This window comes from Ceratotherium simum, chromosome 19 (genome assembly GCF_057802395.1).
Source record: "Ceratotherium simum simum isolate JZ-2026a chromosome 19, ASM5780239v1, whole genome shotgun sequence".
Classification (NCBI taxonomy): domain Eukaryota; kingdom Metazoa; phylum Chordata; class Mammalia; order Perissodactyla; family Rhinocerotidae; genus Ceratotherium; species Ceratotherium simum.
This window is the reverse complement of record NC_141918.1, coordinates 17,414,287-17,440,627: the sequence shown is the minus strand read 5'-3', so window position 1 is coordinate 17,440,627 and position 26,341 is coordinate 17,414,287. Positions and strand designations below refer to the sequence as shown.

General features: G+C 36.6%; 1 protein-coding gene across 4 annotated transcripts in view; it reads left to right on the top strand.

Annotated features, from left to right (window-relative positions):
* The window catches only part of EPHA7 (EPH receptor A7), a 168,788-nt gene extending 161,106 nt beyond the window's left edge, over nt 1-7,682 (top strand). For all 4 annotated transcript variants that reach the window (XM_087443895.1, XM_004422130.3, XM_014781117.2 and 1 more), the window contains exons 15-17: nt 486-679; nt 1,705-1,860; nt 4,173-7,682. In XM_087443895.1, the coding sequence (XP_087300021.1) occupies nt 486-679; nt 1,705-1,860; nt 4,173-4,287 (465 nt within the window). In that variant the 3' untranslated portion in view covers nt 4,288-7,682. The remainder of the gene's footprint in view (nt 1-485; nt 680-1,704; nt 1,861-4,172) is intronic.
* The last annotated feature ends 18,659 nt before the right edge of the window (nt 7,683-26,341 follow it).

Here is a 26,341-nt window from a genome sequence, read left to right as displayed (position 1 = left end):
GTCATAGTACATTCACATATTTTGATATCTTGTTTAGAAGTGTTCTTTATAAGTCTACAAAAAGTGAAACTTTTTGGGAGCCAATTCTGGGTAACTCATTTCTTCCTTTTACAACTTGAAGAATTCATAAATGTATGGACAAATACGTACATACACAGCCTTATACACGTAAAATAGTTCCATAACATATTCCCTTTCGAAAACCGCTGGGATGACATTAAAAAATTTTCCATCTGTTGCACTGTGAGTGAACTTAATTGCTGCTCCCTGTTGCTGAATTAACTAGAAAATGTCATCATATCTTGCACTTCATGTACCCCTTAATAACACGCTTAATATTCATGGATGTTTTGGAAAAATAAGAGTCTTTTGCAAAGCTGTGTGCTTCACTCTTATCTGGATAAAGCACTTTGCCTACTGGGCAATTCGTTTTATTATAATTGAACCTCAGTCAGTAATATCTTTAATGTCCTTTTGGCTATTAGGTTATAAAAGCAATAGAAGAAGGTTATCGCTTACCAGCACCCATGGACTGCCCAGCTGGTCTTCACCAGCTAATGCTGGATTGCTGGCAAAAGGAACGCGCTGAAAGGCCAAAGTTTGAACAGATAGTTGGAATTCTAGACAAAATGATTCGAAACCCAAATAGTCTGAAAACACCCCTGGGAACTTGTAGTAGGTAAGAAATACCTAAGGGAATGGAATCCGGGAGAAATTCAGATATTCACATGAACCATTTATCTCCTCGGCCCCACCCCAATGGCAAATTGACATTTGTGTTAAATTGTAAGTTCGTCTGAAATTTATTGTGTTTACAGAAGTTATTTGTTTCCCTTCAGATGGCTTGCCTTAATTAATGTTGAAAGAGACCTGTTAATTACTATTGCTTTTTTTCTTAAAAGCTATGATCGATGTCACTGGCTGTCATTTTAGAAAACTTTCTCAACTGGCTTTTTGTGACTAGATGGCATTTCACATTTTCAAACCATTATTATTATTACATGGGTTTGTATTACTGTTGCTTTAGTTTTTTATTATATGCATGTTATCTATTTTATTGTTTTGCTTTGAGTTAATTAGTAAAATGATTCTATGAGGTTAAAGTTTATAAAAGTAATTCAATACATGATTAAAGAGGTATACCCATTAAAAAGAGTCTGAAACACTCCATTTATTCTTTGTGCTTGGCTTACTCCATTGTAATGCATATTATTCAGTAGTTATTCAGCTTCAGCTGCCAGGTAAGCCTGATGCCCCGTCTGCACTGGTAGTCAGGCCCTTGGGGGGGGGGGTATGTGAACTCACAAGGCACTCACAAGGGTGCCGTCAGTACAGTGGAGCCAAATGTGGTCTAAACAAGTTAGTCCACAGCCGTATGTACTTCCTTTACTCTCCGTTACTTTTGGAGAAGCAAATGAACAAATATTTAGTGATTACAAATGCTGTTTGCTCTCCTTTTAAAAATGTGTGGAAGACACAATCTGGTGGCCATCAAATCTAAATAAAATGTAAAATCTGGAGTTTGTAGTTATTGGGCAACCTTTATGGGTTAGATTTTGATTAGCATATCTGTTTGTTTGCTATTATATACATCCATTAAAATATGTCATTTTATTCTTTATACCATTATTTTTGTATGGGTCAAGACATTTTTTCTTTGGTAGTTCATGAGAAAATTTACTTTTCTGTTTCATTCTTATCTAGGCCAATAAGCCCTCTTTTGGATCAAAACACTCCTGACTTCACTACCTTTTGTTCAGTTGGAGAATGGCTACAAGCTATTAAGATGGAAAGATATAAAGATAACTTCACAGCAGCTGGCTACAACTCCCTTGAATCAGTGGCCAGGATGACTATTGAGTAAGCTTAAACTTTTAAAATTATATTTAAAAATTTATTAGGTACAATCCAAGCTTTATACATTAGGTCATGTCCCAGATATTAAAGAGGTAGGAACCACAAAATCAGGGAGAAAAGTATCTCTTTAATAAGTGCCAACTATGTGCAAGACATTATGCTAAATAGACCTTTGAACATACAGTATCTTTCTAACTTTCACAGCAACAATTTTATTAAGTCAATAGTTTTACACACAACAAGGCTAAGACTCAGAGAATTTAAATACTTTCCCTAAACTGACTCAACTAGTAAGTGGCAGCTAGTTTGTCAGCATAGCCAGTGTTCTAAACACCACCCAGTGAGACTTTCCTCTTTTTTGGTTACTCACTGTATCATTTAGGTTCCTATTCACTGGGGAAACTCTCTATTGCAAAGGAGGATTTCTTTCATCATGTTTTATCAGACATTAAAAATCTAAGCTCCTGGGGCCAGCCCTGTGGCCTAGTGGTTAAGTTTGGCGTGCTCTGCTTTGGGGACGTGGGTTCGGTTCCCAGGTGCGGACCTACACCACTCGTCGGTGGCCATGCTGTGTCAGCGACCCACATAAAAAACAGAGGAAGACTGGCACAGATGTTAGCTCAGAGTGAATTTTCCTCAAGCAAAGAAGAGGAAGATTGGCAGCAGATGTTAGCTCAAAGCAAATCTTCCTCAGTGAAAAAAAAAAAGAAAATCGAAAAGTTTCATACCCAATACCAAAATGCATTATGACGTCCAATATGATTACTTTCTGAAGAGGTCAAAGGAAACTTAATTCAATAACTGTAACTAAGAGGTTAACTTACTCTTAGTAAGGTGTGTGATTGATTGATTCAATTTTTTTTCTTAACTTGAAGAATGACCTGATAAAACAACTTTTGTAATAGCTATGAACTGGAAGTAAAAAGAATTAAATTTTCCTTTCTGGCTCCATCACTGGTTATATCATCTTGGGAAATCCATTTACTATCTCTGAACCTCAGTTTCCTTGGCTGCATCATAACTCTGTGGGTGATACAGTTCCTCTCAGTCACTGTATTTAAAAATGAGAAACAATTATCAAGCTTCTCTTAGTGGGATCCTATTTACGTACTGTTGTGAGAAGGGTTTCACATTTCAGAAGGGAAGAAGGCCAGCAATCAGATACTCTTTCCTGGCGTGTCTGGAAATGGCATGTACGTGAATTTAAGCATGTGCATCTAATCTTGTTTGATTTCCTGCTAGTTACCATGTGGGTAGAGCTGGCATAATTGCACTGGTATCCCCAAAGCAATCTATACCCCTGAAAAACTATTTTTCTCAAAGTCTTATTAAACCATTCCTATGAAATGCTCCAGTACTCTGCTATTGCTGTATTCTAGCTGCTTGTAAATAGCTAAGCTCAGTCTTGCTGGCTATTAGGAAAGGTAAAAATACAGGAACAGATAGAGTTAGCTTATGTCAAATTTAAGCTATTAAACATAGGTGTTGCACACTTTAAATATGATTTTTTTTTCAAAAATTTCATCAAATGATTGAACTGAACTGCAGTAAGTATACAACCAATAATATGCTCAGAATTACCAATTGATAATTAAACTCAGTATAACATTGGGTATGAATGTTGATGATTCATGATCTGCTAGAGCCCAGCAAATGTTTCCACTCAGACTATATCCTATTTAACAATTAAAAATTTTAAACTTCACTTAGATTCAAGAATACAGCATTTCAAGGGCTGGCTCAGTGGCATAGTGGTTAAGTTCGCACCTTCCGCTTTGGCGGCCCAGGCTTTGTGGGCTCGGATTCCAGGCACGGACCTACACAGAGCTCGTCAAGCCATGCTGTGGTGGTGTCCCACATCCAAAAAATGGAGGAAGATGTTAGCTCAGGGTTAACCTTCCTCAAGCAAAAAGAGGAAGATTGGCGTCAGATGTTAGCTCAGAGCCAATCTTCCTCACCAAAAAAAAAAAAGAATACAACATTTCAAATAACATTTCCTAACATTACCTTAAGTTAATAATAATTTTAAGACTGATTAAGACTGATCATTTCTTGCATAAAATTTCAAATCAGTTTAGAAATAACTTGTAATGGCACATTGAGAGCCTGAGCAGGTAGGCTTTTACGAAGGAGAATGTTGATGCAGGTTGCCAGTCCGACCCACTGCAGGAATATGATCATAATACCCAAGAGCACTAAGATAAGATCCGTTTGCCTAAAATAAACAGATTATTTAATTAAACAGTCGATGACAGTTTAGTACCAAATACATTCTTTGTAAGACAACTAATAAAAAATGTGTTTGTCTTTTTCAGGGATGTGATGAGTTTGGGGATCACATTGGTTGGCCATCAAAAGAAAATCATGAGCAGCATTCAGACTATGAGAGCACAAATGCTCCACTTACACGGAACTGGCATCCAAGTGTGATACGCGTTTCTCCCCTATGAGGGAGATTATGGATTATGAGAGAACAGTACTGGCCTTCAGTATATGCGTAGAATGCTGCTAGAAGACAGTTGATGTCCTGGGTCCTTCCTACAGTGAAGAGAAGATTTAAGAAGCACCTATAGACTTGAACTCCTAAGTGCCACCAGAATATATAAAAAGGGAATTTAGGATCCACCACTGGTGGCCAGGAAAACAGCAGTGACAATAAACAAAGTACTACCTGAAAAACATCCAAACACCTTGAGCTCTCTAACCTCCTTTTTATCGTATAGACTTTTTAAAATGTACATAAAGAATTTAAGAAAGAATATATTTGTCAAATAAAATCATGATCTTATTGTTAAAAGCAATGAAATATTTTCCTTAAATATGTGATTTCAGACTATTCCTTTTTAAAATCATTTGTGTTTATTCTTCATAAGGACTTTGTTTTAGAAAGTTGTTTATAGCTTTGGACCTTTTTAGTGTTAATCTATGACACATAACTACACTGGGTACCTTTGAAAGTATCTCAAAAAAAAAAAACATAGCATGATTGAAGATATATCTCTGTCAACATTGGTATCCTTTTTGTGCCATTTTATTTTGTTAATCAGTGCTGTTTTCATATTGTTTGCTAATTGGCAGGTAGTCAAGAAAATGCAAGTTGCCAAGAGCTCTGATATTTTTTAAAAAGAAATTTTTTTGTAAAGATCAGACAACACATTATCTTTTCAATGAAAAAAGCAATAATGATCCATAAATACTATAAGGCACTTTTAACAGATTGTTTATAGAGTGATTTTACTAGACAGAATTTAATTAAAAAAAAACTCAAATTGTAGGTTTATGACTATAAAAAAAATTTTAAAATGAGGCACTTCATCTAAAGAATGCTGGTGAAGGCAAGTCTCTGAAAGCAAGAACTAGCCAGTGTTATCTAAAATTTAATCTGAGCACATCAAGATTTTTTCAGTATCGTGACATTAGAAAATTAAGGAGAAATAGTTGACATATATTTTATATCCTGTTCTGTTTAATGCAGTCCAAACACGAAAGGAAAGAATTAAGTTTTATATTAGAACTCTGAAGCGTGATAAAAGGGGCAGTTCACAATTTTCACCTTTCAAAAACAAATTTGCTGCACAGAACATCACCCTTGCAGTTAAAAAAAAAAGTCTTTTATTTGTGAACGCTGATGTGAGAAACTTGGTAAATGAAAGAATTCTTTTTACCATGTAAGGCAGAGGTGAAGGATCTGGCTTTTTCTTTTTTGAGCTTTATTTATTAAACCATGTTATTTGATTACTGTGTTAGGATTTCATAAGCAATAATTAAATGTGTCTTTATAGATATTTCAGGAATGTATACATATTGTGAGTACTGCTTTCAAAAGTTATGAAAATCATGAACTACCCCAGAATTGAACTGTTGTACTTCCAAAGAGAATTGGGCTGTTTATAATGATTTTAATAGAGAAAGATCCCAGGGATCGGTCATAATTGGTCTTGTTTGATAATGTGGGCATCCACAAACAAACAAATAACAGAAACAAAATCTGTAAATGTTCCTTTGTAAAACTTGTAAATTTTATTTATACTGTCTTGTTTTGTACACACATTTCTCTGTAGTGGGCTCTGAATACATTGAAAATGCACTATATTTTTCTATTTTACTTGCAGAGCATCACAAAAGAACAGGTATTTTCAGTGCTACATAATGTGTTTTCCCACATTTAGGACCAAAGATGGCTATAGAAAAACTCAAATGGATTGCGTCCCAAACCCCTCCCCACCCTTTTTTTTTTCTTTTAAATCACTGTACAGTGTTATTTGATATTTTAATTTATTTTTTGATTGACTAGAAAAATCATTTTAATTTCACTAAAATGTTTTTTGTCCCTAAAGAATAATAATCTGTAAAATAATTTTAATTAGCATAATACAGTCACCTAGACACTTCCATTTGTAATCTTTGTAATAGACTGTAAATATATTTTTGGAACTATAACACAATGTGCTTGAGGGTTATTTTTCAGTGTCTGCAGTGTATACGAGTGTTTATACTAAGTACAGCACTTTACAATTTTAATCAGTAGCATTGGCCTTTGTGAGAATGAGTGAACGAGTTTGAGTGAGTGTTCTTAATTCCGTTGGGATTCTAGACTCACTAATAATGAAGTTCTTTTCTTGTTCATAGCTTAAGGTGCTTATTTTTACTATTAAAATTAAATTAACAAAAAGCCATTCTAGAAATAGAAGACATAGTATGGTACATGCAAACGGTGTCTTTCCTGCTTTTTTCTAGCACTAGATTTATAGTTGAGTAGTCTTTCTTGAGTAGAAGGGCAGAATAAAAGTTTTTTTGAGTTTTTTTTTCAAAAATAACTTTTTTCTTCAGCAATATACCTCATCTGCCTTAAATTTTTTACAGCTCTTTACAGGGAAAGGGGAGAAGGGATGGGAAAGACACACAGCACAATAGGAAGCGTATGCTTACATCACTCTCTCGTTTGTAGGTTTCTTTTCCCAATCAACGTTATGATTTTGAAATACATGTTTATGAAACAGATATTCAGAGAAAAAGAATGAACATTGTAATGCTGATTGTAATACTCTCTTCCAGAAAGAGATGAAATGGTATAACGATAAGAATGTACAACTTGCACCTTGAAATCTTTTTTTGATAAATTAGTGCTCAGGGGAGGAAAGGTAGAGAAAGCAAACGTCAAAAATAGAGTTCAAAAATTATAAAAATGCAAAATGAAATGGCCTCCTTGCTTTAATAGAGCCACCTTTTTTAGAACGCTGTCTTCACACTTGACTTGTGTTTTACATTCGGTACTGAAATAAAAGTAAACTTTTGTGACATCCGAATCGAACATTTTCTCAGCAATTGATCTGGGCCTTGTTTACTAGAACTGGTGGTTTATGCTTGTCAGAGCACTATTAGTTGAATCATATTGTATACTTATGTAATCTACATTAGCTAGGACTATTTAGGACTATATTTTAATTGCTCCTCTTATCCGTGTTTTTAAGACAATTAAAATGGTGTAATTCACCTCTCTTTTTTATTTAGGTAATGCTGATATTCTCCCTTTTGTTTCCTGAGCAGCCTAAAACTGTGCTGCTCACTGATGTGCATGTTCAAATAAATTACTGATGTGTATTTTTTTGCTATATGTGGAGAAATCATGGGGAACTCGGGGCGAGATGTGCTTTTTGTTGGTTGAATTTGTCCCTCCTTGCCTAAGAATTATACAGGGGTCATCCTTTTATAAGGACAAACTGCTTTTGAACAGTGTCTTCAATGTATCAAGCACAAATAACTCTTTCTTCAACACGAATCATAAGTCTCTTTTTACCGGCTTAAAATAATAAACGAGTCTATTAGACAATGTAAAGAAAATCCTGTCTCCAATCATTGGCGGGTTCCTCTATGTCCCATACTGATTCTTTATTTTCTTACACAATATTGTGAAGGGAGATGTTTAGAGTAAAGGTTTTATTGAAATATTTCAGTGGGCCAATCAGAATACAAGGAAAATTCGTAACCCTTGCTTCCCCTCGTCCTCTTACACACTGACTTAATTCCACTCTATAACAGAATAACAAGACTAGATCTTCAAAGAGCCTTACTGTAAAACATTTTAGCTAAGACCTTTTTTGTTCCTTTGTAAAACTACATGGTACTAACAAGAATATTTGCATGAGAAAGGAAACATTTTGTCATTGGGCCCTGACAAATATTTTAAACATTTGATATAATACAGCAACTTAGAGAGTTTTTGCATTTCAGATGCTGCAGGATGCAAACATAGGATCCAGAACAAATGAAAAAAGTGATAAAAATCTGGTTGTCTGAGTTGTTTGCCATTGACACTGGCTCAGTGATGGTTCCAGCTTGCACTTGAAATGAAGAAAACTAAGCCCTCCCTCGTCTACAGGATCACCATCTTTACACTCTACAAGCTCTTAACAAATATGCAAAACACACTTCAAAAAATGAGAATAGGCAAATACCAGATGAGGTGTTTTCACTGGTTATCACACTTACATTGCTGAGGCTCGGGCTAGGCTGAATGGAAATTCGAAGTCATGGCTCTCCCTGACTATTCAACAAGCAGTGTTCTTGTTCAGCTCACACAGCAGTAATTACACAGCCTGAAACACTGAGGGGCTGTCATATGATCTCTTAAAGTACTGGATTCATAAGTTGTACAAAAATACACTATCCTACCAGCACTCATTTTGCTCCAAAATTATAAAGCCATTATTAAGGATATACAAGTTCCATCACTGAGTAAAAAATAGATTTTAATACCTATGGTGATCATTAGTAGCAACTTTTTGTTGAAGTACTTTTATCTCCAACTTTTACCCTTTGTTTTATCTTGTTAGCTGCAAGGAACACTCGATATCAATTTTGAGGAAAGCTGCTGAAAGGAAGACACACAAAGCAAAGAGGTGATCAAATTTCTAAATGCAAAAGATAGTAACCACTGGTATTAACAAATGATAAAAGACAGAACGTGGTGACTGGCAAAGTTTCATGCTGCCCTGAAGGGAAGAGCATCCTCTGGGCTTTGTGTCAGTGTCCCTTCAGTAACCCCTACCTAGCCGCTCCACTGTTCTGTCTAATGCATCTCAGCATAGCTTGAAAAATATGGACAGGAGAATAAAACATTTCAACAGGAATGCTTCTGTGAGCCTCATTAGAGTTAAGTGCTGTGAGGGGGTGTTTTTATCAAGTTCAGTGATTGAATGTAATTAAATCTATAATTAAACAATAAAAGACCTCTTCTGATTGACCTTGAGGTTAAAATAAATGTAATTAATTGATCTAATTTAATTGAACCTATTCCACCAAGTTCAGTGTGTAGCAATAAGTAGCTCTGGTCTAGTGTTCTGCAGGTATGTAACAGCACTAGACATTCCTTAGGTATGTAACGATAGTAGGGATTCCTAAATTGCAAGCATTCAATAATTCGGGGACAGTAATAAGTCAGGTGTTATCTGTTCTAAACCTTCATGAATAGCAAATAAAGCTCCATCCGATATAACCTCAACATTTATTTCATTATTTCAAACATCCCAGGTTTCTACTGCTGAAGATTATTTTTGTTTCCCTTTTGAAATTCATGGCCTTTAACTAAGTATATGTGTAGATTTTATATGTAACTAAAGAATGCATAATATATTTTTCAATGAGTGGTTAATCATAGATCTTAATTAAAGATGCTCAGAGGAAGAAATGGGCACATTTGTTTTTTGTTTTTGCTTTTGCTTTTTGTGAGGAAGATTAGCCCTTAGCTAACATCTGCTGCCAATCCTCCTCTTTTTGCTGAGGAAGATTGGCACCGAGCAAACATCCATGCCCATCTTCCTCTACTTTATGTGGGATGCCTACCACAGCATGGCTTGATAAGCAGTGCATAGGCGTGCACCCGGGATCCACACCTGCAAACCTGGGACCACTGCAGCAGAGCGTGTGAACTTAACCACTATGCCACCAGGCCGGCCCCAGCACATTTGTTTTAAGTCCTGTTGGTTCTTATGTTGGTACAGGACAAAAAAATACTGTTCAAGTCTTACCATTCCACCATGTAACCAAAACTAAATAAAGTGAATGACTGGACAACAAACTCTAGAAAAACAAATTGAGAAAATTAAACTACATATGCAGAACTAGTGTTCCTATAAATCACACACTTTTAAAAATATTTCACAATTCATAGAAATGAGACAACAACTCAAGAATACTTTTTTAAAGTGACATGTATTTGCAGACTCTACACTGATAGTATAGACTCTATAGCAAATCACAAGAGAAAGTTTTCAGTTCAACCTGATATCCGTCTGTCAGTTTGCTAGAGAGACACACTGCCAGCACTGAAAACTAGACAGAATCTGAGGCTACAATGTACCCTTTTCTGGATAGAAGAGACCCACACCTTTCTTCAGCTCTGACATTTATAGGAATGTTTTCAGAGATCTACTGGGCAGAGGATCTGTGTGGTGTGGGACCAGCAGAACAAACAGCAATTCAACCTCCTCTGATCTACTCACGAAACAAAAGCCAGCAAACACCAAATAATACTATCCTTCAGCTTTTGAAAAGAAGCAAGTAATATTGTATATAAAAGTGTATGTAAAAGGCAGGGGTGAATTAGAGGAAATCTGGAGAGTCAGGAGAAGCTGAGTTTAGTGGGAGAAGCAATGAAGAGCTATTGGCAATTCTGACCAGAAAAATGTTGTGGTGGGAAGGAAGTTTAAGGAACCAAGGTTTGGCAATGGTGCCTGAAATGTGAATTAATTCCTCTTTGTTTCTAGATCAGAGCAATAGAGTATACTTCGATGCTTCCATACTTTTGCTCTCCATTCTCACATTCCCTCTCACATTTCTAAATGGGGGAAATCCCTCTTTTCAAGGCACAACTCACCAGTTATTTCCTCCAAGTCTTCACTGACACCCAGGAGCCAGAATTATCTCTTCTGTGCTCTGTGCATGCTGCTGATGCTGTGATTATCCCACTGTGTTCTGTCAGATTATTTGTGTGTGTGTCTCTCCCACTAGATCAAGTGCTCTTGGAGGGCAGAAGCCAAATGGAAATCTTTGTTTTACGTCCTCTGGGACTTAACAGTTTCTGGCACTCAGTAGACTCTATAAATATTTTAGAATCCTTGAAGTGCAAATTAATTCAAATTGTTTTTTTTCTTAAAAGGTAGTGAGGATCAGGTGCTCTGAAGGATGAATGGAGTGCAGGGAAGGTGGTAGTAAAACGGCTATTGAGGAAGAAAACTAATTTCAGGGCACGGATGGATGCCTCTGTGATCGGCTGGGGCAGCAGGAATGCCCCGAGAGACTGAGCAGAGGAGCGCAGAGATGTGGACCTGTGTGAGAAAGGGAGGTGGAAGGAGCTGATTAGTAAACAGGACCAGGATACACCAAACGGCAGTATCTTCCAGATGTTGAAAAGAAGTAGGAGGTATCACTGGTTGTAAATAACACAGCAAGATTAAGGAGGAACTCGAAATCAAGTAGAAGAAATCAGACTCGATGAGAGAAACAATGAAGAGCTATTTAGCAATATCTTGTTTGATGAGGCGAAGGCATGGTGAGAGTGTTTTTTTAAGAAACAGTAATCTGCAGAAATATGTGAGATTTGATTGTGACTATTTTAAAATTAGGCTTAGACAAGGGAAAAGAATATTTTTCTTCTTCTGTAATGAAAAATTACCTCATGCCAGCTCTCAAACTCAAGATAGTATCAGTAATTCTATAGTCAAGTAAAAATATAATAAAGTAGACTTTTGCAGGCCAGCCAATAAGTACCTACACTTTGCATCAAGAATAGGCAGCATTGTGTGAGTGATTGCAAAGGCTTGAAGGCAGACCATGAGGGACAAATTCCTACTGCTCCATGTGTAACATAGGGCAAATGATTCAATTTCTCTGTATCCTTCCTCCTATTTTGCCTGTAAAATGGGCATAAATAGTACCCACTTCAAGAGTTGTTAAATTTGTTAATTGATACTTGCAAAGTACTTGTAACAATATTCAGTGCTCAATATGTGTTAGCTCTTAATATTTCTTTGGGAAATATTTTTCTCTGCATTTCTTTCGATCTACTTATCTATCTATTCAACGAACACTTATAAACACACTGTTGCAAATTCTGAACTAAACTCACAAATGAATTGTAGACTATAAACTATTTGTTTTTGTCCCAAATCTCATCCTTATCCTTTTCTCAGTTTTTTTTTAATCATCATGATTCATGTCTCTCATATCAGTACACAAAAAGTCAAACCTCACTCATCTGGCCATAAACAATTGCTCACTACATCCAATTACCACGGATTTTAGCTCTTCAGTATCTCTAGAATCTACCACCATTCTCATAGCCACTACCCTAAATTAGGTTTTCATCATCTCTCACCTAGATTAATGTCACATCCTCCAATGTTTCTTTTCCTCTAATCCTTTTTAATTATGACTTTCGGAGTCATTTCTCTAACCGTATCTGATCATGTTTTCCCCTAGTTTAGAAGACTTTAACGGCCCCTCACTGATCAGAGAATTGCATTCAATTACGCAACGTGGCGTCAACAATTGGGATCCTGCCTGCCTGGTCTTCACCATTATCCCCTCCTGCTGGACTGAACTATTTGGGTCTTCAGCATACAAAGTTCTTTCACACTCCCTAGTCATTATGAGTTCTCTGAGGGGAGCAAGCAAATGTATTTTACTCTTCCTGGTATCTACTGAGCCCAACACCAAGCTCAAGGCCAGAGATGGCTTCTGTTACTATACTTCAAAATGAGAATAGGTAATTATCTTTAAGACAAATACTGGACAAAAAGGTTAAATTTGAGGAAAAACATACAATCCACCCTCAATCTACAATTGATATCACAATATCTTTTTTTTATTTCACTTTTTTTGCATCTCCTTCAATGACTTGAATACGTCTCTGGAAACTATAAGATAAAACAGATCATTCTGTTAAACTCTGCCTTCTGAGTTATAGCAGAAAATTATATATATATGTTTGTATACTAATTTATATTTTCTCTCATCTAAATATATGTTTAAAATTTTATCTTTCATTGCTATTTGTTGGAGAAGTGATGGGGAGACTTCTACATGACTTTATTCTACTGTCTTGTCAAGAAGTCAGAAAACCTTCTCTAATTTTCCATTACGCAGTTATATTATATAATATTTTACATTGTTTTTCCGTCTGTCAATTATGTTGCCTCACAGATAGGGAGTAGAATTTTTCTCCAACTCACATGTCTATGCCAAAGCCTGGCAGAGTGCCTAGACCTTTCAGATTCCCAATAGGTGTGTGTTGAGTGATTGAGAGTCACATGAGCCTCAGGCCAGAGCCTCTCTGATACTCTAGCAGTAGGTCCTAACCTAATGCATGAAGAATAAAGATGGTTCCACAGAACTGAACCTCTTAATAACTCTCATCCCACTGAAGTGTCTCTTTTCAATGTCACAGAAGTTTCCCAGATGCTGCCTTGTGCCATTCCTCACACAGCCCTCATTGTCATCAACCTGAGAGATATGCATAACCCCATCTGAAGCCTCAAGACCACAGTATCACAGTCATCTACACGCCTTGTATGAATACATAATCCAAATGACATCAGCAGTTGAGGGTCACATCTTAATTTCTGATTGGATAAAAACACCACATTTATATTCAATTAACTGCTCACAGATTTTTTGATTGGGAAAAAGGTACATAATTACAACTTCACCATTCCAAAATACCATTCTGACTAGTTAAAATATGGCCACTGCCATAACATCTATTTATTTCTTCTCCCCATCTTTTTCCAAATGATCAAGCTAACCACTTCATATATTTTCTTAGCCTTATAGCTACTTGTCCCTTTTAGCAAGAGGTCTCTACGGCCTTAGTACAAGGCAATATCACACTCAGTATTTAGCCAGTTTTTTTGACTTTAATATTCTTAAAATTCATACTTTTATGTTTATAATTTAATTATGTATATTTGCTGAGTTACATAGGCTCAACTGTGCTTCTATAATTCTCACTTTACCTCTATTCTCTGCTCCCAAAGCAGCAGCAGACCCTGCTACCTGCCTGGGCAACGTGTTTGCGAGGAGGGTTGAAGAGGTTTTGCATCTACTGCCTTCATACATTCAATGCAATAATAATAAGAACCAAAATCTGCTACTAGCGATATGCATTTAATGATATGGTTTTGCCATCTCTCAAGAGTAAATATACTATCATGTTTCTTACTTTCTTTCCTTTTATAAATAAAGATTTAATTTTCCATTATAATAGTGCGATATTTCTCTATAAGCTGTGGTTCCACCATTTACTGACTCCTTGACGTTGGCAGAACAATTTAACTCTATGAAACTCAGTTTTCATATGCATCAGGTTGGAGGGATCTGCTTTGCTTTGTTTTTTTAGTAGCAATTCTATGAAGAACACATGAAATTTTAAACAGGCAAATGAGCTTTAAATAATATAGAGCATATTTAAAATAACATTATGATGATTTTACTTCTTTGAATTGAATTTGAAGATGCTATCTTCTTGCCAATTGCTTTTCCATAGTTTCGATTTAGCCTGGTAAATTCAAATCTATCTGTAGAGGAAAAAATATTGATGCATTCTTATTTATTAATGATTTGGGTATATTTTATTCTTACCTGGGTTGTATTTCCTAACTTCACTGTGGCTTTTCAAGCTTCATGACTTGGATGTTACACAGTCCAAGACCCCCCCACTTTGCCTTCACTGCAGTGGCTTCCAGTCAAGCACAGGCTCAAATTCAAAGATCTTGCAGCATGTAACCTGCAAGGTCTCTTAATCCCGTAAACTCTAAATCACGTCCCCTGCTCTCCAAACTACATACCATTTATCTGCTCTTACAGCCCACCTGGAGTTTCTCGGGCGACATGAATTCTGAGTGTTGGCCCGTAGGTTACAGGAGGCGGGTGTTACTCAGCACATGTGTAAGCTGCCTGAATTTAACAACTGTAACTTCTGCGTGAATAAATGATGTTTGCTGGTTTGGTAGTGCTCCAGGGTATAGTAAATTTTGATTTCTCTATTTTAATCTTGTTTGTACACATGTCTCATTATGCTTGTTAGTTTAGGACTGTGTGGAAAGTGTTAGGTAATATTATTATTAAGGGTTTGCTCATGTTGAAACGTCAGCCGTAGGACTAGAGCAGAACATGCAGAGTTGAAACAACGTGACTAAGGTTGGGTCAATATTGCTGTTAGGCTCTGTATAATTTTAGAGATTTATAACTTGGATGTAAATATTCACATCGGACTCAACCATGGCAGCCCCTTTCTGACCCTTCTCACTGGGTTTCAGAAGATTTGAAAATCAGGTAAGATGACTGGCATTTTTAAGACTGTTCTTTCTTTTTTTTTATTACTTTTCGGATTTTCAAATGGCTTACTCCATTGAAAATAAAATAAAATAGACTGCATTACTATTTTGGGACTTTAATATATTTCAGACAGACGTATGTATGCATAGGCATAATAGCAATGCTTTAAAACTAACCACTTCAAAACTACTGTGACTGAATAAATTAATACACAAATGCTATTGAGACTAAAGAAATAGATTTCAAAGAGTTACTGAAATAGAGTTACTTGGCAGTTTCTCCACCTTTGACTATAATATTATAACTATTATCATGTGTAGGTCCATATAATTTTTGATACTGTATGGCATATTGTGTCTTGATTTGCATTTTACTGTTTCCTGAATCACCTGCAATTCTGGTACCCAAAACTCACACCTTTGGTTATCAAGTTTGCAGCATCTTTTCTCAATTTAACTTTACAAACTCTGATGGCAAAAGGTGAGAGTTGTCCCTGTTTTCATTTCAGAAGTGGACCTGTGAAATTGTTACCTTCATGGGATTCCAAGACATGACAATTAGGTGTCTTCTGTTCTCAGTCAAACTGTAGCAAGTTTGAGCAAGGTAAACATCCACAAATACTTGAGCTTCAGGAAAAGATTAGTAATGCTTCTGTGAAGAAACTATTTCTTCTTTCAAATCCCAGTTCTACCAAATCCTAGTGGTGTCACCTGGGGCTAGTCACAGACCCACATTTTGTCTCATTTTTTCCTTTGTTAAATAGAAATGATAAATACTACCTGTTTCATAAGGTTGCTGTTAGAATTAAATAAATTAACATATATAAAGATATTAGAAGAGTGCTAGCTATTATTGTTTTAATCAATAAACTCTGTGATCAAAGACCCCTCAGTATTTGTAAGTTAAGAGGTAGGAACCCATCAGAGGATGATATATTTCATTTTAAACATCTAAAAAGATTCCCTGAGAGCAACTTAAATGTCAAGTATTTTGCTAGGCCTCAGAGCTCTATGATTATGATAAAAAATGTAAAGAAGCCAGAAAATAGTGTTAGAGAACTTTCCAAAGAAGGATCTATACCTGAATATGCAGATTTCCAAAGCAAAGCATGGACTCCAGAAAGAATAAAAGAAAACCTGCTTAGGTACTGCCTTAGGGCACGAATGTGAACTGTAGATTTCTTAAATCTCTTCCTAATCAAATGCAGATGAGACAATCGCACAGATGTTGGAGCAAGACACACTGCCTACGTACGCTGCAGACTTGGCCACTCCATAATTGTGACCTTGAGAAAACCCCTCAAACTTTTTGAACCTGTTTCATCACCAGCCAAGTGGGGGTAAAATACTTGCTTCAAAGTGCTGCTTTGAGAAAAAAAAAAAAAAAGAAAGAAAAAAAGAAGATAACAATGTTTACTTTCCTCCCTTTGATGGCACTGAGGGTTCAACAGGACACCCTGAGTTATAGAGTATGCGTTTTCCCTGGTCCACCAGGGTCTGTCCCCAGGGAGAGAAACGCTGGCAGCCCAGGCAGGTGTAGGAGTAACCATATCTCCACAGAGTACATAAAAACCCTGGCTAGGGGCTGGCACCGTGGCTTAGTGGTTAAGTGCACGCGCTCCGCTATTGGCCGCCCGGGTTCGGATCCCAGGCGCTCACCAAAGCACCGTTTGCCCAGCCACGCTGAGGCCGCATCCCCCAGACAGCAACTAGAAGGATGTGCAACTATGACGTACAACTATCTACTGGGGCTTTGGGGAGAAAAAGGGGGAAAAAAAAAGTTTAATAATTAAAAAAAACAAAAAACCCTGGCTAGTCTCTTTTTCCCAAGGAAGCTGAGAGAGCAAATTTTTTCAGTCTATCACAACCGAAAATTGCCTCCCTAACAAGGAGAAGCCAAGGTGGACACAGCTAATGTCCCTTATTATTACCACATCTAATTTTTGTTATGATTAGCAGAAGTCTTTCTGGAGGGAGGTGGAAACAAAGTATCCAGTCTCCATCAATAGTTACCAAACCCAAGATATAATCAGGATACCAAATTTTTAAAGATGTAGCAAAAATATTTGAATTACTCAAAATTAACAGTACATATATTCTAAAACTCAGCTGATATCACAAATGTACAGAATCTAAGTAGAAAAAGAGAAAAAAAGTCAAAGTGAAAGAGATAAAAAGCCAACTGGATGTTGGAACAGAAGTATGTTGATGCGATACACACACACACATACACACACACACACACACACCTCCCCAAGAAATAAACTCACTGAACGGGGTGTTTGTGAGTACGTATAATAGCCTGGTGCTTATAATCATAGCACATTACAATACCACCAGCAGTGTGAGCAAGATAATAGTTTAACTATCTCTCAAAACTTGATGTAATTTAATAGTGAAGAACTGTAAGCCAAAGAAAGAGAAATACCTAATTATTATTTTTGTAACTTAATTTCTCCTTTTACCCAAATTCTCTTTCCTTTCACTATCACAACCTATTGAAAGTTAATTTTCAAGAAGGAATACCAAAAGCCTGTCTTTCTAAAACTGCACAGGTTTACAAAACCCATTTCTTTCCTATTTTCTAAATAGCTGTAGGCACAATCATGAAAATTATAGAAAAACACAATCTTCCTCTACTTTATCTTGATATGCATTCTATATTGTGTCACAAGTGGGAAAAATAATATCTTGCCTTCGTGCACAGTTCAGCATATAAAAGGTAATCTATTTGAATAACTATGCAAAGAGCTTCAGCTAAGCAATAAAATGCAAGTCAAGAAAGTATCTATGCCCCATCCTTATATGAATGTTTTAAAATGGGAGCACGTAAACATCTAGATGGATAGAGGGCAATCGTTGAATTTACAATCCTAGCCCGGCTAATGTTGTGCTGGGCAAAATGCACATTTGAAATATTGAGAAAAGCTTAAAAGTGGTCTTTCAACTTCCAGTAGTTGGACTTCTCTGCTTTTACAAAGGACTTTGAAACAAAGTGTTCTCGTGACTTCTATAATGTAGAATTCCAATGGTGAGTTCCTACTTATTTGGAAGCATTTCCACCTATCTATCAAGCTCTCAATGCTGAATGTTTTCTAACTTCTTTCTTTCATTTGGAGGGTAGTAGCTGAGGCTTGCTTGAAGTAATTTATTTTTAAAAACTTTTAATGTCTTAAATATTTTGCAGGTAAAATCCATGCTCATTTAGTTGTAAGGATCTTAAAGATGAAAAAGAAAGAAAAATTGGCTATGTTTTTTAAATAAACAAAAATAATCACATAAAGTGAATAAATTATACAGTATTAGATTATCTAGAAGACCTAAGATCATCTTGAGAGAAGTACAATGTCCATTTTTAGCCCACCTAATTTTCATGGCACTATCAAGAAGCATTTGCAGATTGCTTATCAGTCTTTAGAAATAAACAGAAGCACCATTGGTCAAAACTCCTCTGATAACTAGCATTATCTCACACCATCATCAGATCGGGACTTATTTGGCAAAAACCTTGAGGGATTCTGGAATTTAAAACAAGAAATAATTTTACTTCAAAGAAATCTAAGAAGGAGAATAGCTTTCTTGTTTATATTTGGAAACAGAGTTCCCACTGCTTTATAAGGTGTAAGTTAAATGTTTTCTATGACTATCTAAACCCACACATTCTAAGCCTCTTGCTGGTCCCATTACTGCTAGCACCCCACGCCCTCTACAGCAGCCCTGGTCACGTTGCTCACAAAGTTTGAAATCTTGCCAGATACTAGTATCGTTTTTTTTATTTCCCACTTTGCTTGGGTATTGCTTCATAAAAAAGCCACAAGTCATAGAAATGCGACAACCCCAAGTGATTTTGCCTAAATGTTTGCTTTAGTGTAAAAATCTTTAGCTTGCAAATTGATGTTATGTACAAGAAAAGAGAGCAGGGTCTAGGGCTGAGGTCTCCAAGCTCATACTTCAGTCGGTGATTCCCAAAGTTAGACGCACAGAAGAATTGAGCGGGGGCCTTTTAGAAATACTGATGCCTTGCTCCCACTCGCAGCATTTTGATATAATCTGTCTAGGGTGCAATCTGCACATCTGGGTTTTTATTTTCTTAAATCCAGCTGATTTTTTGTGCAGCAGTTTGGGAACCACTGAGTTGGACCGTGGCTTTACAGCTTTGGGACGGACTTGTAAACAACACTCTTCCAGCTCTTCCCTTACTTAAAAGAAATTTTATAAATGATGATTGCTTACAAGTCTCCTTTCCACCCCCACCTCTCATAACCTCAGGAAAAATGAAACAGTTGCCTCTATCTCATGATTTTTCATAAAGCTTTAGACATGTCTACAATGGGGGAATGCACGGGGAAGGATATTCATCTTAATTATGTTAATCCTCCTTAGCCAAGAAATGGGAAGTTGAGATCATCCCTCTGGATCAACAGAGATATGTTTATCATTGCTATAAAATTGTTTTTGGGTAATTTGAATACATCCTTTGGGTTTGTAAACGATTCATGAAATAGCACTATATTTCCCTGTAGGTCACTCTATACCAAGTAGAATACCAAAGGCTATGACTTTTTTTTCCCCCAAATGTTATTTCAGAATTCTAAGTGATTCTGTGTGAGTACACCAATTTAACTCTATAGTAGTGATCGTGATTTTGCCTCTTCATGGAAAATATATTCAGCTGTATCTCTTCAGCAGGACTTTCAAATAAGTGGCAATTTTCAGACATGTAATAATAGTGCTTTGTAACATCTTTACAAGAAAAATCAGAAAATGCTTATAAAGTTTGATTGACTTTTATCGGGCACTTATAAGGTAAATAAACATGTTTAGGACCATTTTGCATGGGCTGAAAACAAACCAAAGGATATTTCCAGAAACTTCATAGTACTGAAATTGGTTTCAGAGATCTGATATTTTAAATACTAGAAGTCTTCTTTAGATATAAATAATCAATAGTGTAAATTTAATTTATGGACTGTATCAGGAGCTCTAGATCTTGTCTGTTTTCTTTCTTTCATTAACTAGTATTAACTAAACATTGTTTCCAAATATATTTAAATATTCAATAATACAAATAATGATAATGTTCTGTTAATAACAGTTAACATTTTGCTGGGAATATACTAAACATGGTACACGAATTATTTCAACTATGTCGTTTAAGACTCAGTAAGGTGAAGATTTTGTTATTATCATTTCCTAAGTGTAGAAGTAGGATTAGAGAGGTTAAATGATTTCCCCAGGTTACACAGAGAATGAACTGTGAGAACCAGGAGTCAAACCTACATAGATTATGGCCAGAATCCATGCCCAATATATTGTAATGAAACTAAGACCAGACGTTAGCTATGTGTGTAACATCTAAACATCCTGAAGAAAAGTTCAGAATCCAGTCACTGTTTATTAGTGAATGTGATATCCAGATTTTAGAAACATGAATGTATATTGATTTTATTTTTAACCAAATACTTGCTGTCACTTGCATGCAGTCTTTGCTTTACATAAATGGATGGACAATGAACAAAATCCAAAATGTGTTTTTCAGAATAAATACATAAACACTTTAAATACTAAAGACTCTATTTGAATTATCACCATCTGGATATAAACTGGTGAGGCTTTCTTTTCTTAAAAAAGCATGAACTTATAAGTTAAATAGAAGGAGAATATTTATTGACTGTTTGGACTATAAACCTCACATCTCTCTTTTACCCTCCTATTATTTAACAATCACACTAGTATCGGGGACCAGGCCCTTTAGATGATCAAACTCAAACAGCTTAACCCATGTTTCCTTTCAAGGACTTCCAATAAATACCAAACAACTGTTAGGTTTTTCTAGTAGCTACACTCACAAAGGGATACGTGTTCTGATGTGCTAAAGCAATGCCTAAAACTCAACAGTTCCTCTTGTAAGTTATGGCCACTCCATCATTACAGATAGAAACTGGTGTACTTTTTAGATGGAATGTCTAATAAGCTAACTGTCTATAAATTCTAAGAAGAAGAGTTACCATTTATAAATGAATATACTACATTTTGGATATAGACTGAAAAACCGTATCAGAAGTATTAATAAACATAAACAGAATTACAAGCATAAAAACTGTCCCCAATTCAGAGAGGATGCTAGGATAGTCAAGACAGCTGAAAATACAAATACACACACACACACACACACACGCGCACATGTGCATACATGTTAGGAACACACACGTAGGATTATATAGTCTTTTGATGGCAGAATAAAGAAGCATATAAATCTAATTGCTAAACATCAATGGCTATTTACTGCTGACATTATTCCATCTTAGCCATCTGTGGGGCAGTACATTGCTAGACTCAGTATGTGGTCTTTTCTTATTTATAATGATAATTCTATGAGGCAGATATTATCATTCTCAGTCCACAAATGGGAAAGCCAAGTTCTAGAGCAGTAAAGGAACCTATCCAAGTCTGACAGCCTTTACGGCTATATTTGACTCTAAAACACCACACTTTTCCCTGCGTACCACATTAACTAAAATTATTGGCTGTTTTCTGCTTTCCTGATTCTAAATGGTCTCTTGCCTGAGCAGGAGAGAAATACAGGTGTGTATCCCAAGAATCGTGTCATAAAAGCTTTCCAGAACCACAGTATGTGGATATCTTACATTCTCTACTAAATAGAAAAAAATTGTAAATTAAGAAATATTTTTATTGAAAATTATCTTTATTTCAGGCTTGTTTAGTGATGTGCTTATTTTTTTTTAAATAACCTCCAGTTAAAAAAATAGAGAAACGTTAGTATCTTGCAGTTCCCAAATTAGAAGTATAGTTTTAAAATAATGAAAGAAAACAACAAAATTCAGTAAGCAACATGAAAACATTTTGAAAAGTGAATAATCAATAAAAATGACTCTATCTTCTCAGTATATGTTGTAAAAACCTTCTAGACCTAGTCTTTCAGGTGCTGGAAGGCATGATGCTTCATGCTGTTTGGAAAACAATAGTGTAAATGGCATAAAATATGAGAAAGATCACAAGCAACTTAAAACTTTAGAGAGTAGAAAGCATTATAGTAATTTTATAGTCATGAATTACAAATACCTAAAATTAATTTTATTAGAGTCCTAAAGTTGTAACAGAATGCTGGGTCTATAAGATTCTCTGATAATGATCCAAGACTGAAAATCCTAAAGAATGGCTTGATCCTGAAACTGTGGTTCTGCCTCTCTGCCTCCACCCTACAGACTGTCACCCCTGTTCTCACTGCTATTCTTTAAAGAAAGTTACTAGTTAATTCATAACTTAACTTGGAACTTAGGTAAATGTGTAGGTTTGAAAGGAATAGATAGCACAAGCAAAAGAAACTTGGTTTCTAATCTCACTTGCCCAAAATAACGAATCTGGTAACCTCTCTGAGCCCTAGTTTCCTCATCTGTCAAGTGAAGATCTTGATTGGATGAGGGGCTCTCAAACTCCAGCGGGCATAACCATCACCAGGAGGGCCTCTTAAACACAGACTGCTGGACTCCACCTTGAGTTTCTGATCCTCTGAGTTTGAGGTCCTATAGAGGAATTTATGTGTCTAACAAGTTCCCAAATAATGCTGATGCTGCTGGTCTAGGGACAACACTTTGAGAACCACTGAATTAGATGACCTCTAAGGTCCCTATTACGTGTAACACGCTGATTTGTCCATGTGAAGGTTTCAAAATATTTCCCGAAGTTTTCCTCCAACAATATTGTAATGCTGACCTCTTCACTTTTTTTTTTTTTTTTTTGGTGAGGAAGATTGGCCCTGAGCTAGCATCTGTTGCCAATCCTCCTCTTTTCGCTTGAGGAATATTGTCCCTGAGCTAACATCTGTGCCAGTCTTCCTCCATTTTGTACGTGGGACACCACCACAGCATGACCTGAATCCGAACCTGTGAACCCAGGGCTGCTGAAGCAGAACGCACAAACTTAACCATTAAACCACCGGGCCAGGCCCATGACATTTTCACTTTTTTATTACACGAATAATAGAATAAACATAATATATCCTACTGGATGCTCAGAGATAGGCTGCAGTATTTTCTAACACCTTTTTAGAAGAGTGAAATCTATACTATACCTAACTTATTGTCTTTTGTCTATCATTCTTATTAACATTAATAGATATGAAGACAAAGAAGTTAAATAACTTCCTCAAAAGCTTACTAGTGAAAAAACTCCAAGTTTAACTCAAGTTCTTTCCTCCTGGGTCACTACACTATGCTTTAGCTCAATCTTGCTTTAGAGATGTGCCTGATATTGTATCTTCTACTGAGGAAGGATTTTGAAATTATTTTAGTATCTCTCTATGCTCTAGACATGAATAGATTCAAATCTGAATCAACACAACAATCTCAAGGTGCAATTTTTCTGGGTAATAGTGTGAACACAATGATACCAACAGTCAGAATAATTATTATCACAGCCCAGCATAGTGGTTTGAATGTGTATCTGATGTGTCAGCTTTGATATGAGTTCTGGGCATACGTATCAGTTCCACAACGCTTTTTTTTTTTCTTTCAAAGAGACAAGTTCAACAAGAGCTCTTTAGCAGTCATGAGGCTGGGACAAAGTTATACAGTTGCCTGATATCTCAGGCGCTCTCCTGCCACCCAGCTCTTGCTGCAATACTTAGCAAATAATTGTCAGCAAGGAGCCAGAGGAGGGGTCCAAGGGCAGACTAAATACCGAGAGGGTTATTCTCTCACAACAGCTATGGCGCTCACAATGCTTTGGTAAGTTCTGATCCAGATTAGTTTTTCCACCTGTATAGGTCAGTATGAAAATATTACATCCCCCTCCTCTGCCCTGCTTTGTAATGAATCCCCATGAACTAGGTGGTGTCTGAATAGAGACCGTGTCTTCTCTACATGGGGAACGCCGGCATAATCTAAGACACCTTCTCCTCAGGGCAATTATCTCCTGATTTTCTGAGGCAGCTGTGAGACTTGCCCTGGTCTGGTCTTTCATCCTGGGCTGGCCCAGCCAGCAGGGCTGGGTGGTGAGGTGTGCCGCCCTCCCAGGCCGTCAGACAGTAAGAAAGCCTTGTTCACACAATCTCTCTTCCTGTTGTCCTCGTACTTGATTTGACATTTCTGTGCTCTATTCTGGCTTCTGAGGATGGTGTGGACATTTATTCTTACAATTTGGTATCCGCGGTTTTTCATCTGGCCTTTGACATAAAATTATCTGCTTCGGGGCAATTTAGTATAATTTCTCATTATAAATTATGTTATAATAATGAAAATATAAAAGTAAGAATTATATGATTGCTGGTGATTTCAGACACTGGGATAGTGTTTGGTAGAGGGGACACACAGATTTTTAAGTGTCTCTCAGTTACCAGTAGGTTCTGACCTCAGTATGGTGGTGTGAATAGCAAAGAGCCAAGAGTAATGACAGTTCTACTCATGTTGCTCAGTGTCAGAATATACTCCATTAGATTATCATCACGTGAGTGAAAACAGAGTAATTACCTGACATGGAGCAAAAGTTCAATAAGTGGGGTCAATTACCATAGTTATCAAATTAGGTATATGAACTCGTTTGTGATGAAAATCCTCTATAATCAGGCTAAATGGTACCTACATGCACAGCCTACACTTCAGCCAGGCATATTTCCTGCAAAGGGCCCTCGGACTCGAATGCTCCCATGTTCTCGGTGTTTGTCACACGCATTGTGTACAACGTGGACCTGCAAAAGTGCTTCCTACTTCTTAACTGGACCTTTTTCTTCCTCCTGTGAATACCCCACGATGTTTTGTTCTCTTACAAGCATTTAAATAGTGTATTTGGAGCTGAACGGTTTAAATATTAACTCCCCCACGAAATAGGTATATGACTTTGAAAAATTCATTTAGCACCCCCAAGTCAAAGTTTTCTCATCTAGAAAACGAGATAATAATACCTGCCTCACAAAGTTGTTGAGAGAAATTAAAATTAAGGTTTATAAGGTATCTGCGCAGAGCACAATAAGTAGATGCTTTTTATTATTTAAAAAAACACAGTAAGACTTTATTATATAAAGGTTGACACAGGGAATGTTAATACTAAATAGAGAATTGAGGGAGTGAATCTTCTAATTTAAAACCTTTTGCAGATTCCCCTTAATGTCTGGACTGGACTAGTTAAAGAATTACCATAGGGCCGGCCCCATTGCTTAGCAGTTAAGTGAGCGCACTCCGCTACTGGTGGCCTGGGTTCGGATCCCAGGCGCGCACCAACGCACCGCTTCTCCAGCCATACTGAGGCCACGTCCCACATACGGCAACTAGAAGGATGTGCAACTGTGACATACAACTATCTACTGGGGTTTTGGGGAAAAAAAGGAGGAGGATTGGCAATAAATGTTAGCTCAGAGCCGGTTTTCCTCAGCAAAAAGAGGAGGATCAGCATGGATATTAGCTCAGGGCTGATCTTCCTCACAAAAAAAAAAAAAAAAAAGAATTACCATACATTTTAGTCAATCGTATGTATCAAAAGGTAAATCTAGTCAAATATGCATGCATATGTGTACATATTTTTTAATGATTTTTAGCTGTGCTAGGAAAAAAAATCCATATCTAAAAAATTCCCTCTCCCATACTTTCGTGAATACTCTTACATTTAATTTAAAGGAGTGTAGACATTCAATCTACAACTGCAAATATGGTTTAAGATTCCAAGCTCTGGGGAAGGTAAAACATTGAGTTAACAAGCACAAATGCATTATTAGAGACTTCTCCTGAGGAGCTGTTCATAGAGAGATGGCAGATGGTGAAAGCATGGCAACACAGAGTGTATGTAGACTTGGGACAAGGGGAGACAAGGGTCCAACATGAACACACTTCACGTTTTGTCCACAGACATTCCAATTTCCCTAAAGAGGAACACTTGATGACATCCTGCCATGGTGAATATTTGTCAGTTGCCTTCCCACCATTCATTGCCTCATCCTCTTGGCACTCTATACCCAAGAGTAAGGCCCTGTTTACTTAAACTTTTTAACTTAATTTTCTTATATGAACTTTAGATACACGGGTTTGGATTAATGATCCTTGGCTTTTGATTCACTTGTTTCATTGGTCTAAGCAGAGTCAACTTTCATATATTTATGTAGCTAGTTAAATAGCTTAATACTATAATAAGAACCCATGAAC